This window comes from Mustela putorius, unplaced genomic scaffold, assembly GCF_011764305.1.
Source record: "Mustela putorius furo isolate JIRA1106 unplaced genomic scaffold, ASM1176430v1.1 tig00003962_pilon_pilon_pilon, whole genome shotgun sequence".
Lineage (NCBI taxonomy): Eukaryota > Metazoa > Chordata > Mammalia > Carnivora > Mustelidae > Mustela > Mustela putorius.
The window spans coordinates 24,724,711-24,738,758 of NW_025422106.1; the positions used below are offsets into that span (position 1 = coordinate 24,724,711).

Here is a 14,048-nt window from a genome sequence, read left to right on the forward strand (position 1 = left end):
CAGAACATCAGATTGTGTGTAATAAACATATACAATATTTGTCCCCCAAAATCACATTTTTATAAAAACTGGAAATGTAGATCATTTAAAGTCCTCACTCAACTTCTTACGTGGGAAACTTATTTTTGTATGTTTTCTATAGACTAAAAAAAGTGGCAAGCCTGGGCCATTCTTACTGTCTGGATCCAGAGACAAGACTATTAAGATGTGGGACGTCAGTACTGGCATGTGCCTTATGACCCTTGTAAGTTTGCATAATCTTACTGCTTCTTTTGTATCTTAACTATATTTATATATTTTTGGTTAGATGCCTTGTGATATCTTATTAAATAATCTGAAATATTACAAGCTTTATTTTTTTTTTAAGATTTTATTTATTTGACAGACAGAGATCACAAGTAGGCAGAGAGGCAAGCAGAGAGAGAGGGGAGAAAGCAGACTCCCTGCTGAGCAGAGAGCCTAATGCGGGGCTAGATCCCAGGACCCTGGGATCATGACCTGAGTCGAAGGCGGAGGCTTTAACCCACTGAGCCACCCAGGTGCCCCTTATTACAAGCTTTAAAAGAACTTCTTTATAAACACTATTTTTCTTTTTTTTTTTTTTTAAGATTTTATTCATTTATTTGAAAGATGGAAGTCACAAGTAGTCAGAGAAGCAGGCAGAGAGAGAGAGGAGAGGGAGCAGGTTCTCTGCTGAGCAGAGAGCCTGACATGGGGCTTGATCCCAGGACCTTGGGATCATGCCCTGAGGCAAAGGCAGAGGCTTAACCCACTGAGCCACCCAGATGCCCCTAAACACGATTTTTCTTAAACTTTTTTAATTCTGTTGTTACAGTGATAGGAAAATTATTCCTGTAAAATGTCATGTTTATATAAAGGAATCTACAAAGCCAATTAATGCCAGGAGGGAGAGCCTAGCTCACCGTATCTTTATAATTATATATTTCCTATAGGAGATTATAATACACTCTTTTCTTATTTTTTTGAGAGAGATAGCAAGCACAATTTGGAGGAGGGGAAGAGAGGGAGGGAGAAGTAGACTCCCTGCTGAGCAGGGAGCCTTAGCATGGGGCTGGATCCCAGGACCCCAAGATCATGACCTGAGCTGAAGGCAGGCACTTAACCATGGTACCCCTAGATTCATTCATTTTTTTAAAAAACTGTTTCTATATTTCATGGTATTTAATTTTAATATGAGTCCACTTAACTATTATCTGTTTGTTCACATGATCCAATTTATTTGGTTTATTTTACCTTTTTTTTTTTTTAAGATTTTATTTATTTATTTGACAGATCACAAGTAGACAGAGAGGCAGGCAGAGAGAGAGAGAAGGAAGCAGGCTCCCCGCTGAGCAGAGAGCCTGATGCGGGGCTCGATCCCAGGTCCTGGGATCTTGACCCAAGATGAAGGCAGAGGCTTTACCCACTGAGCCACCCAGGTGCTCCTATTTTACCATTCTGATGTTACTGTTGTTACCTAGCTTTATGACTTAGAAATGCTTGTTTCAATTTAGGAGCACCTAGAATTTGGTATACCTAAATGAGGACACCTGGGTGGCTCAGTCGGTTTAGTGTCTGCCTCCTGCTCATGTCATGATGCTAGAGTCCTGGGATCGAGTCCATAGTGGATTCCCTGCTTAGTGGGGAGTCTGCTTCTCTCTCTCACTCTGCCCCTTCCCCTTGCTCATGCTCTCTCTCTCTCAAATAAATACAGTCTTTTTAAAAAAAGTATATATAGAGGCGCCTGAGTGGCTCAGTGGGTTAAGGCCTCTGCCTTCTGCTCAGGTCATGATCTCAGGGTCCTGGGATAGAGCCCCGCATCGGGCTCTCTGCTCAGCAGGGAGCCTGCTTCCTCCTTTCTCTCTCTGCCTGCCTCTCTGCCTACTTGTGATCTCTCTCTCTCTCTCTCTGTCAAATAAATAAATAAAATATTTTTAAAATAATAAAAAATAAATAAAAATTAAAAGTATATATAAATGATAGTAAGCATTGTGAAGATTCTTCTTTGCCTAAGGAAGTTCTAAGGGAATCTATGGGCATTAATTCAGTAGCACCTTTTGTAATTGGGCATCCATGTTTGTTTTAGAGGTTTTTTTAGGTTGAAGTGATTGTCTCTCTGTAGGATACAATAGACACTTTGGAATTATAATCAAGAATTGATCAGAGGGACACTTGGATGGCTTAGTTGGTTAAGTGTCTGACCCTTGATCTCAGCTCAGGTCTTGATTTCCCAGTTGTGAGTTCAAGCCCCACACTGGGCTCCAAAAACAAAAATAAAAGGTTAGAAAGTTAAACTCTCCTGTAGTAGTATTTGGAGCTCAGATATGCTATATCACTATTTAGAAAGGTCATCTACATTTAAAATGAGAATGTGTGTATGGGACACCTGACTGGCTCAGTCAGTGGATCGTGGGGGCTCTTGATCTCAGGGTTGTGAGTTTGGGCCCCATATCGGATATAAAGATTGCTTGAAAAGAAAATCTTTTTAAAAAGAAAGAAGAATTTGGGAGAAGGGGGTGGGATTATGGACATTGGGGAGGGTATGTGATTTGGTGAGTGCTGTGAAGTGTGTAAACCTGTTGATTCACAGACCTGTACCCCTGGGGATAAAAATATATGTTTATCAAAAATAAAAAATTAAAAAAAAAAAAAAAAAAAAAGAAAGAAGAAGGGGCTCCTGGGTGGCTCCGTGTGTTAAGCCTCTGCCTTCGGCTCAGGTCATGATCCCAAGGTCCTGGGATCAAGCCCTACATTGGGCCTTCTGCTTGGCAGGGAGCCTGCTTCTCCCGCTCCCTGCCTGCCTCTATCTCTGTTTATGATCTCTCTCTCTCTCTGTCAAAAAAATAAATCTTTAAGAAGGAAAAAAAAAAAAAAAAAAAAAAGCATGTGCTGCACTCTCCTGTAATAACAGGTCACCTTAATTTCCCCAAAGGTTTCTGGCTTCTATTTTTTCAGCTGAAGGAGGATACTTTTTTTTTTTTTTTAATTTAAGATTTTATTTATTTATTTGACACAGATCACAAGTAAGCAGAGGCAGGCCGGGTGGGGGGGGAGCATGTCCCCTGCTGAGCAGAGAGCCCAATGTGGGATTCAATCCCAAGACCCTGAGATGACTTGAGCCGAAGGCAGAGGCTTAACCCACTGAGCCACCCAGGCGCCCCTGAAGGAGAGTACTTCTTACTGCTTTATTTTGGTGTAGCCCATGAAAATGTGATTCTTTTGTTGAGGTTTCTTTTCTTTTTTTTTTAGATTATTTATTTATTTATTTGACAGGCAGAGATGACAAGTAAGCAGAAAGGCAAGCAAAGAGAGTGAGGGGGAAGAAGGCTCCCTGCCAAGCAGGGAACCCGATGGGGGGCTTGATCCCAGGACCCTGGGACCATGACCTGAGCCGAAGGCAGAGGCTTAACCCACGAGCCACCCAGGCGCCCCTTGTTGAGGTTTCTGTGTCTAGTGATTGGTGACTTTTATAGGTTACATTAATAGAAAAAGGTATTTTTTAAAAGATTTTATTTATTTGAGAGAGGGAGCACACACATGAGCCAGGGGTGGGAGGGCAAATGGGGAGGGAGAAGCAGATTTCCCCTCAGCAGGGAGCCCAATTCAGGGTTTGATCCCAGGACCCTGAGATCATGACCTGAGCCAAAGGCACCTGCTTAACCAGCTGAGCCACCCAGGCATCCCTAGAACAAAGGGTATATCACCTTGCTCATCTTTTTTTTTTATTTTGTTAACTCCCCTTTATTTGGTTCTTTTACAAAAGCAATATGGTTACTTATGTTGTAGAAAGATTAGAAATATACAGAAAAGGTAAAAAAAGAAAATAAATATCTCCCTTATATCACTTATAATACCTATTAAGTGTATTTTCTAGTCTAGGGCTGTCCAGTAAAACTTTCTGTGATGATGTTCTCTATCTGTAATGTCCAGATTTGTGGCTACCGGCCACATGCAGCTGTTGAGCTCTTGAAATGTGGCTAGTGAGATGGAAGGACTGAATTGCTAATAGTGTTAATGTTCGTTGTTTTTTTTTTTTTTTTTTTTTTTTTTTTTTTTTTTTTTTTTAAGGTTTCATTTATTTGACAGGGAGAGAAAGATCACAAGTAGGCAGAGCTGCTGAGCAAAGAGCCTGGTGTGGGGCTCAGTCCCAGGACCTTGGGACCATGACCTGAGCCAAGGGCAGATGGATAACCCACTGAGCCACCCAGGCGCCCTGGTGTTAGTTAGTTTATATTTGAAAAGCTACATGTGACTAAATGGCTACCCTGTTGGACTGTGTAGTTCTAAGCTGTTTTCTTTAATTCCTGTGTAGATGAATATGGTAGAGATTTTATATGTAAAATTGGTAATCATATTGTACATATTTGTGGCAAACCTTTAACTTAGGAGGCATGTGACTCTGTTCATGTTATTAGATATTTTATCACTGATTACATACAGTGCTTTGATGAACAACTTTGTTGAATAAATCTCTGGGCCACTCTTAATTATTTCTTAGGGTAAATAGCAAGAACTGGAACTCCTAGGGTAGGTGATGTAGGTAGATGAATGGATGGATGGATATGCAGTAAATACCTGTGTATCCTTCACCTAGAGTCACCAGTTGCCAATGTTTTCTTTTCTGTTTGTGTGTATGTGTGTACATTTTGCTGAACAATTTGGGAGTTACTTGTAGATTCCATGACAGTAGTATCTCCTAAAAGTAAAGGTATTTGGTGTAACCACAATAACATGATCATACTCAAGAAACTTAACATTGGGGCACCTGGCTAACTCAGTCCGTAGAGCATCTGATTCTTGATCTCAGGGTCCTGAGTTCAAGCCCCACATTGGGCGAACATTTTACATACATAATGGATAGTATGTATGTACAATTTACATACATAAAGATTCCTTTAAAAAAAAAAGATTAAAAAAAAGAGAGAGAGAGAGATTTGACATTATTCAGTTTCTCCAGTAATCCCAGTGGCTCTTTTTTGGCATTGACATTTTTTATTGTGCTTTGAGTAAAGACTATTTTTCTAGATGCTACTTAAATACTTTATCCCTTTATTAAATCAAATACCTTTTTGTTTTTAAGGTGGGTCATGATAACTGGGTACGTGGAGTTCTGTTCCATTCTGGGGGGAAGTTTATTTTGAGTTGTGCTGATGACAAGACCCTACGTGTGTGGGATTACAAGAACAAGCGATGCATGAAGACCCTCAATGCGCATGAACACTTTGTTACCTCCTTGGGTATGTATAAGTAATGAGGTTTCTAAGCAATTAGATTTTTGGAGTGCCAGATGTAAACAGTTTTATGTAATCATGTGGGATTTTCCAGGTAAGAAATGACTGTGCTTTCAGGACAGACTAGAGAAGACAGTTTAAAAACTTTGTGGATTCCTACCATTTGTTTTAAATTCTCCTTTCCTTAACTCTCTCTCTCCATCATCAGCCTTATAATAAAAAAAATTACTTTCTCCATGCACAACATTGGTTTTGGAAACTAGGATTGTGAAGAGGATGCTTACTAACCACTCTGATGGGTAATTTTCCTCCCCTACTAGTTTGTAAGTTTCTCAAAGTAAATTTTATTCCGCCTTTTTTCCTCTGACCAGGTGTATACTACCATGTACTGGGAACTCAGAATCGTATTTAAGTTTAATAAATATCCTCAGTGTTATCTGGACCTGAATCTAGAATTTAAAGTAGTGAATACAGTGAAATAAAATACACCTAGGGTTTGATGGATCTAATGATAAAAATAAAGCTAATGCCCACCTCGTAGGATTGTTACAAGAATTAAACATGAATATAAAGCATTAGTACCAAGCTTCAGTACTAATGGGGAACGTAGTAAGTTAATAGATACATTGAGGGTGCCCTTATTGTTTTCAGATTTGAGTGTTTATTCATCTTTAGTTGGGAGGGGGGTTTAATGAGGGAGGTATTTTTATCGAAGTTATTAACATAGGACTTAATCATTACATCTCAGCTTCCCTAAACCAGGGGTGGGTGTGTGGGTGTACATAGGGAAAAAAATGAGTATCACTGGCACTTGGACTTGCTTATTTTGTGGCTTGTTGAAAATTTTATCTAGATTTAAAATAAGCTTTTTCTTTTTCTTTCAGATTTCCATAAGACGGCACCATACGTGGTTACTGGCAGTGTAGATCAAACAGTAAAGGTGTGGGAGTGCCGTTGATTGAGTCTCATTTGGCCCCTCCTCCCATTTTCCTCTGGATGCACTCTGATGATACCATGGTTACCCCATTGAGCTCTGTTTAAATAAATATTGTCCTTTCATGTAAATTATTCTGGATGTAGATTGAGCTTATTAAATGTTACACACAAAGTATTCATGCATGGTGAATCCAAATTGTATACTGTAAATTTACATACGTTGTCTAGAAGTACCATAGGGTTTAAAAACCTGGGCTGGCATTGGTCACACCAGGCCTAAGAAGGCAGAAGTTGAATAAATTGAACTAGGGCACTAAACTGAATAGTTGACAGTGTCATTTTATGTTGGATTATTAATTCCTGTTTTTCTTTCTGCTATCTGTTGGTGCCTGACTTGATGGCCTCATTTGGGGAAAAGTGGTGATTATTAGGGCTTTTTCTGAAATGTGTATCTATGTAACATCACTTAAGTGTGCTTAATAAATCTTCTTTAAGGATGTTAGATGATAAGGCTACAATTCAAAATTTTCTGAACCATCTATGTAATTAATGGGGATTACACATTGGAATTTTTGTCATGACACATTTGCCAAATCAATAGGATACATATGTTTTGGCAGCCTATGAAGCAGAGGCTAGTGGTATATTTATGTAAGAAAATGACTGTAAATCTCAAATAAGAAAAATCTCAGCAGCTAATAGCAAATCATTTATTTCATTTGGGTCTTAATGCTTTGTAAACAGGTTAACAAAACACTGTAATACTCTAAGCTTCTATTTTTCACACTAGACACACTTCTAGTTGTATTCTCCATACTATTAGACTGTATAGTGATGTGACTTCCAAGTAGAATTTAATCTTCCCATTGAGTGTGTCATGGTACAAATCACTATTTGTTTTGATGTTTTTTAGGGATGTGCAATGTGCATTACATAATGACAAATATTGAAAAGGTTATGTTTGCCCATTTTAAAGAAATGGGAGAAATACAGCAGTTTGTTTTTTCAACATGAATCTGTTATTGATTTGAACTGTATTTAACTTACAAGTTAAAAAAAAGACAGGGTTTAATGGAGCATGCATAAAAATGTACTGTGTTTTCACCTTTTGTTTATATATAAACGTTTATATGGGCCTATCTGTAGGTGGATAAGTCTGTATATGTATATCACACATACAACCTCCATGTCTTTGGGTCCTGGATTTTTGAAGAAGTGCTAAAACATACAAGTAGAATAAATTTTGCTGTGGAATACCATGCTTTAGAACAAGCCCTTTTTGATCCTGATGCTTCTGGAAACTAGGTCTGACTCTGTGGGAATTTTTCCCAGTTAAGAGGAAAATCACACACGCACACATACCCCACAGTTTGGCTGTTCAGCATTTTACACATCCTGATATATGGTATATTGTGATCCAAAGTTACTACAAGTAAGTCTAAGAGAATTTTTATCCATGACTTTGGAAACAATATTTCATTGCAGATTATTAAGTAAATAATTCCATTGCTTAGCTAACCAACAGCTTTTTTTTTTTTTTTAAGGTCCTTTGAAAAGTTAACAGAACAAAGAAATAACAAAGTTTAACAAAGAAACTTACTCTGAATTGCATTTTATTCATTTGCATAATATGTGATTTTTTTTTTTAGATGTCCCTTTTAGTATTTAATGGAAATTTGGTTCCTGAAAAAGACAAAGGGTTAGAGTTAGTGTCCTCTAGGTACACAAACACAGAGACTAGGCCTTATGTTTACTAGAAGCAGCTTTATGTCTAACTTGTGTCTTTTTGTTTGTTTGCTTTGTTTTTAATAATTCCTGAGCGACGTCTCTGGAAGGAAAAGTGTTCTGAGAACTAATGGCTATTTTTGAAGACAAAAATTACAACTTAAGCTAATTCCTTAAATACAGTAGAATAACTTTCAGGACAATATTGCCTCACAACCCTTCTCACGTTCCTAAGTCTTTTTTTGTTTGTTTGTTTCCCTTTAGCTGTTCTGACTGGAGTTTTCTACAAAAGCTATGGAAAATATCTTTGTTCTCGTTTGCTGCTATTTCCTGTCCTATTTTAAGAAATATAAAAACATAGAAATGGTGCATCTTAACATTTGTTTGTACATGTATAAATGTCTTGTATTTTAATTCATTTTTAGCATGTAGCAACATGAATTGTTTAAGGGTAAGCCACAACATCTAGAAATCACTCATAGATATGAACAATAAAGGGAAAAAATGGTACCGATTTAGGAGGAAACAAAGCTGCTGTCCGCTGGGTTTCCCCCCCTGCAGCATACAGTGACTTCCGTTGACAAAGGAGGAGAAACAATATTACTCTGTAAACAAAGTTATCCTTACTTGGGAGATTGCCACAGCCTGCTGCTTAGTTGAGCTACCAGACATCCTCCATTTAAGAAGCAGCAAACACTGAATCTCAGGGATGGTCCTCAACTGGATCCAAATGTAATGAGCCCTGTTTGAATAATGATGGGGGTGGGGGAGAGCGATCCATCCACAGTCCGGAATCAGAGGTGCACGGTTTCCTGCACTGTTGTTTGACACTGCCCTGTTGATGCCCTTTCTTCCTGTTGCCTCTGTTTTCTCTGTCTGCTGTCTAACCCTGTGCCTTGCCTGGGATAAGTACAATGATGAGGTTACTGGTTTGGATTGTAAGTGGAGGAATTTATGAATTGGTTTAGAGGTTCACTGCTGCTTTGTCACTTTCTCAATCAAATTGGCCACTTCTTTAAGAAATAAAAAGCTGGTAGAATTGCATCCTCAGATGATTATTTGACTTTGTGTGTGTGAAAACAGACATTCCAGTGCCACCCTTAATGTGCCCAAGAAGTCCTAGCTGCACCCTAGAAAGTGCAAGCCATGGAAGCTGTGGTGTAGACATTGCCCGGAGAATAGTTGCTTTTTGACTTGGCATCTTGCACTTTAGGAGACTAAGACCGTCCTGTTTTGTCTATGTGTGGTGTGACCAATGGTGTGCCCTGCGCACTGCTCTAAAAATCACTAGTGTTAGCAAGTCGTCCAGGCTGTGGAGCGCTCGCTGTCGTCTTTGGAAGCTTTGGCTCTAGATCACCAAGCGCAGTCTCCTTACTGTCAGTGCCCTGCTCTCCTGTTTGCCTCTTCCTGTTTCTCTGTGAACTTCCAGGTAAAATCACTCACTAAATAGTTTTCTTTTAAATTTATTTAAAGAAAAACTATTTAAAATTAAAGGATATTTTGTTGACATTGGTGGCTTGATAATCCTTAAGCAACTGAAATTAAAATTGTTGAAGGAAAAGGCACTTAAAATGGTTACTCTTTCTGTCCAGCTGTATATAAGTCCAATGTGTTAATTAATCTAGATGATGCAAAGAAGAATCTCCCAGTAGAGAAGCGACATGTACAAAATCTACAAAATCGGTGAAAAAGGTTTTGGGTTTTGTTTTTTTTGTTTTTTGTTCTTTTCAGTAGGGTGGGGGGAGGGCAAGCTGGATTTACAAGTCACAACTGGACTTAACTGGCCTTTTTATCTTTCCACTATATCATGTAAGTAGCTGCTTTCTTGTCCTGCCTATCCTTCAGGCATCCTAAAGCTCACTGAAGATGATAGAAACAAACACAAATCTTCGGGTTAGAAGTTGATGCTGACACTGACATGAAGGCAAGCATTGATTTCATATGAATGTTGCAGAGGTGGTGGTGATTGGAGAAAACAGTTCCCAGATTGTAAGAGTTAACTGAAGATATTGACACAATTAAAAAAAAAATCAGTAAAGGAATGTATATAATATTGCTCTTGTGTTTTACAGTAAGATTTGTTGCTCTCAGACTGTGTAAAACAAAATTTATTCATGTTTTCTGCATATTAAAAAATCCTATTGTACCAATTGGTAAACTATTAAATGCCTATAAAACTAGATGTGATTTATTTTTATTTTTTGGTGTCCTGGTGCAGAGATTTAAAGCCTTTAAATTGATTCCTAATAGGAGATGGGACTGCGTTCAACACCAGTCATAGAGTAAGCTGCAGATTGGTAGCAGCACTCCAGGGCAGTGCTGGCCCTGCTTTTGCTCTCTACATCCACCTTATTAGGAGGTCAGTAACTAGGCTGCAGGGGCTCTTGCTATGGTGCTGGGCACTGGGTGGGCTTGCCCAAACCGGACTTCTATAAAGCACCACCCTCCCTCCAGCAGCCTGTTCCGACAGTGACCGGTTCATTGGCCCAAGAACCGGAGAGCTGGTGCCAGGAATGACCTATTGTAAATGCTCCTGTGTCCCCACACACCCCAACAAAGACTTGGCCATCTCGTAATGGTCAGGGTCCAGAGAGAAGGATCATGCCCTCTTTGTTCTATTAATGAATGAGACTCTCATTCTGTCCAGTGGTCTTGGATTCTTGAGGATTTTTTTTTTTTTAAGATTTATTTATTTATTTGACAGAGATCACAAGTAGGCAGAGAGGCAGGCAGAGAGTGCGCCTCTCGGGGAGTGTGGGGGGGAAGCAGGCTCCCCCTGAGCAGAGAGCAGGAAGAGGGTTTCCATCCCAGGACTGTTGAGACCATGACCTGAGCCAAAGGCAGAGGCTTCAACCCACTGAGCCACCCAGGTGCCCAGATTCTTGAGGATTCAATTTTGGTTGAAATGTACCAAAATCTTCCGCTCTTGCCCCAGAAGCCGCATGGCTTTCCCTCTGCTTTGCACATGTTGGCTATGTCCTACCTCCCATCCCTACTACTTCTCAGCCAGCACCTGTAGTTTCCAGAGCACCCAGCAAGTCTCCAGCATTTTTCATGTATAAAAGACGAAGCTGAATGATACAGCGCTTTACTTAACAGCCCAGTTGTCTTCCTGCCTCCCCCATCCCAAAACGGGAATCCTTAAATAACACCAAAGTAATTTGTGTGAAATTCTAGTCATCTGAGTTTTGCAGCTTTTCCATTTCCCTGCAGGGCTCCTCTTTTCCCCTAGCTTGAGACACAGATGGTAAGCCTGACCACTTTCCTTAGCGGTAGAGTTCTAGCTTTGGCATCACAATCCTGAAATGCAGTTCGCTATTCAGAGCACACTCCCTGGTATATCCCTTCAAGCTTTTTTCCAACATTCATTGGGTGTCCCTAACATAGGACGAGGGATAGGAAAATGGAAGACTTGGCAGGGAAACGGTAGATGTGGCAGCTCTGTCCCTGTTTGGGCTTTGGTGAAACTTGACTTGCATGCTGAGAGGTCTACCAGAATTCTACAAGTAAGTGATTTCCAGGGGTGCCTGGATGGCTCAGTGGGTTGAGCCTCTGCCTTTGGCTGGCTTGGGTCATGATCTCAGGGTCCTGGGATCAAGACCCGCATTGGGCTCTCTGCTCAGCGGGGAGCCTGCTTCCCAACTCTCTGCCTGCCTCTCTGCCTACTTGTGATCTCTGTCAGATAAATAAAATCTTCCAAAAAGAAGAAAAAAAAGTTATTCCCAGCAGGCCAGCAGCAGCAGCACTTGGGAACTCAGAAATGCAAGCTCTTATAGAACCTACTGTTCTAAAACATCTATGAAAAAATCTATTTTAACAAGCCATCCATATGATTCTAGTTTAGGCTCAAGCTTAAAAACCACTGATCCTAATTAATTCAACTAGCTTCTCACTGAAGAAGACATGTGGACAGAAGTCACTGGTCCCAGGGTCCCAGGGCCCCAGAGCCAGGGTTTGAGCTCAGATCAGTCCTCTTTACCACCGTCACTTTGGTATATAGAACCCGTGTGAATATTCTGTATGGTCATCATACCCACTTGATCACCATCCCTCTTAGTAAAAGTGGAGGGTGCTTGACTCAGGAGAATGTGGTTCTTGATCTCAGGGTTGTGAGTTCAAGCCCCATGCTGGGTGTAGTTTACTTAAGATTTTTTAAAATAAAAGTGGAGGTGGAGGGACTAGGGGAGAGAAAATACCTAACACTTTGAACGCTTTTTAGGTGCCAACGTCCTTATTCTCCACACACATTTATCCATAACACTCCTTGCTGGTGGATATTAGTACATTTTTATGGATAAGAACGCAGGCTCACGAGGTGAGGTCTTGTGCCAAGGGTATGAAGCCAATCTAGAGGGTGATCTGGAACCCAAACCCAAAGGTACATGCTCTTTCCCTTGCCTGTTTATGCCTATGTTAAGCATATTGTTAGCTAAGTGTAAGGAGGACCTTCTGGCCACTTTGTGTTTTAACCTTTAGCAAAGTAGGAATGACCCCCCTCCCATCCCTGAGGCCAACTATCACATTGTACCACACTGCCAACTCCCTGGGAGATGACCATTGGGAACAGGGCAAATGGGTCAAGGATTATGATGTTGCCTACAATTGGAATTTAGGAAAGTTCCTAAATCATTGTATTTGAAATGTTTGTTCTCAGGATACTGGGTCCCACGTGGTCCATCCAAATCAATGGATTTGCCCAATAGGGATATTTCAGTTTGCATTTGAGGAGAGCCACCTATCCTCTGTAGGTGTCCTGATGTGCATGCCTTGCTGGATTTTTAAATTTTTTTAAGATTTATTTGAGAGAAAGAGTGAGCACAAGCGGGTGGGAGGGCCAAAGGGAGAGTGAGAAGCAGCAGACTGCCTGCTGAGTGGGGAACCCAGTGCAAACTCAATCCCAGTGTACTGGGATCATGACCTGAGCCTAAGGCAGAGTGTCCCTGGCTTTGATAGCTTGGGCTCTGGCAGTGTAAGTGCTTGGGCCACAGCAGGATACCTGTTTCTCTGCCTCAGAGTACAGGTTCCTCCAGGGGTCCAACAGTCTTCTCAATACCCATTTCACAATGGGCATTTCAAGAGTAGGAGTGGAGACAGTTGATACAATCTCCCCCACTCCCCCATGATATAATCTTAAAAACTTAATTTGGCTATATTAGCTTTTCAAAAAGATTCTCAAGTATAAAAGTTAACATGCCTGTTAAAAAGAAATCCAGGGACGCCTGGGTGGCTCAGTCAGGTAAGCGTCTGCCTTTGGCTCAGGTCATGATCCCAGAGTCCTGGGATAGAGCCCCACACTGGGATCTGTGCTTAGTGGGGAGTCTGCTTCTCCCTCCCCTGCTTGTACTCTAACAAATGAGTAAAATATTTAAAAGAGAAAACTTCCAAGGTCAAGAACATCTTTCCAGTAGGCTCAGAAAAAGTAAGAAATATCTGTGTTGGAGTGTTCTTTTTTTCTTTTCAGAGAATTTGCTAAGGACACAAAAAAAACCTCTCCAAGTACTCAAAAAGGTATTCAAGTATGCATATTGCTGAGACCTACCTGCTCAAGATGCCCAAGTAGTAGCTGCCAGTTTAGAGACAGACCCCCACAGGCACCCTCCCACCACTTCACAGGCCCTGCCCCTCAAGCTCACCTAGGTCATTACCCCTTCCCCTATCTCACTAGATCTCCGTAAGAGCCAAGTCACCCAAAATTTACCCTAGGAACAGCAAACTTGACAGCCCGCCATTCCAGCACTCCTGGTCTTCTGGGGGTTGCTGCCCAGTTCTCCTGACTCAAAGGGACAAAGGCAGATGACCCAAATCAGGGTGCCAGCAAGCCCAGGACCTGAGCCCCCACCCCTCAGAACCCCTCACTCCAACTGATCTTCATTCAAACCTATACCACATGAAGCTCTATTAAGGAGTCTCAGTCTCCCTTCTGTGACCAACAGGTGACCTTTATCTGTTGTGTTCTTCTCATGGGTCTAGTGACTGGCAGTCCGGTAAACCCTAGCTGGGTGCCTGTGACACTACCCCCTTAAAATACATTTTAGGGGTAACCTTTAATTTGACCTAATTTACACACATTTATTTGCTTTATAAACTCTTTCACCAGTAGTATTTTTGGCAATAGCCCTCCCAGTTGAATGAGACTGGTACAGAACACACAGGAGA

The 14,048-nt window shown here is 40.8% G+C and overlaps 1 protein-coding gene across 1 annotated transcript in view; it reads left to right on the forward strand.

The window, feature by feature from the left end:
• Positions 1-6,296, forward strand: part of PAFAH1B1 (platelet activating factor acetylhydrolase 1b regulatory subunit 1) — a 93,325-nt gene extending 87,029 nt beyond the window's left edge. The window contains exons 9-11 of the mRNA XM_045070265.1: positions 143-244; positions 5,081-5,237; positions 6,116-6,296. Coding sequence (XP_044926200.1) covers positions 143-244; positions 5,081-5,237; positions 6,116-6,189 — 333 coding nt within the window. The 3' untranslated portion in view covers positions 6,190-6,296. The remainder of the gene's footprint in view (positions 1-142; positions 245-5,080; positions 5,238-6,115) is intronic.
• Positions 6,297-14,048: the final 7,752 nt, after the last annotated feature.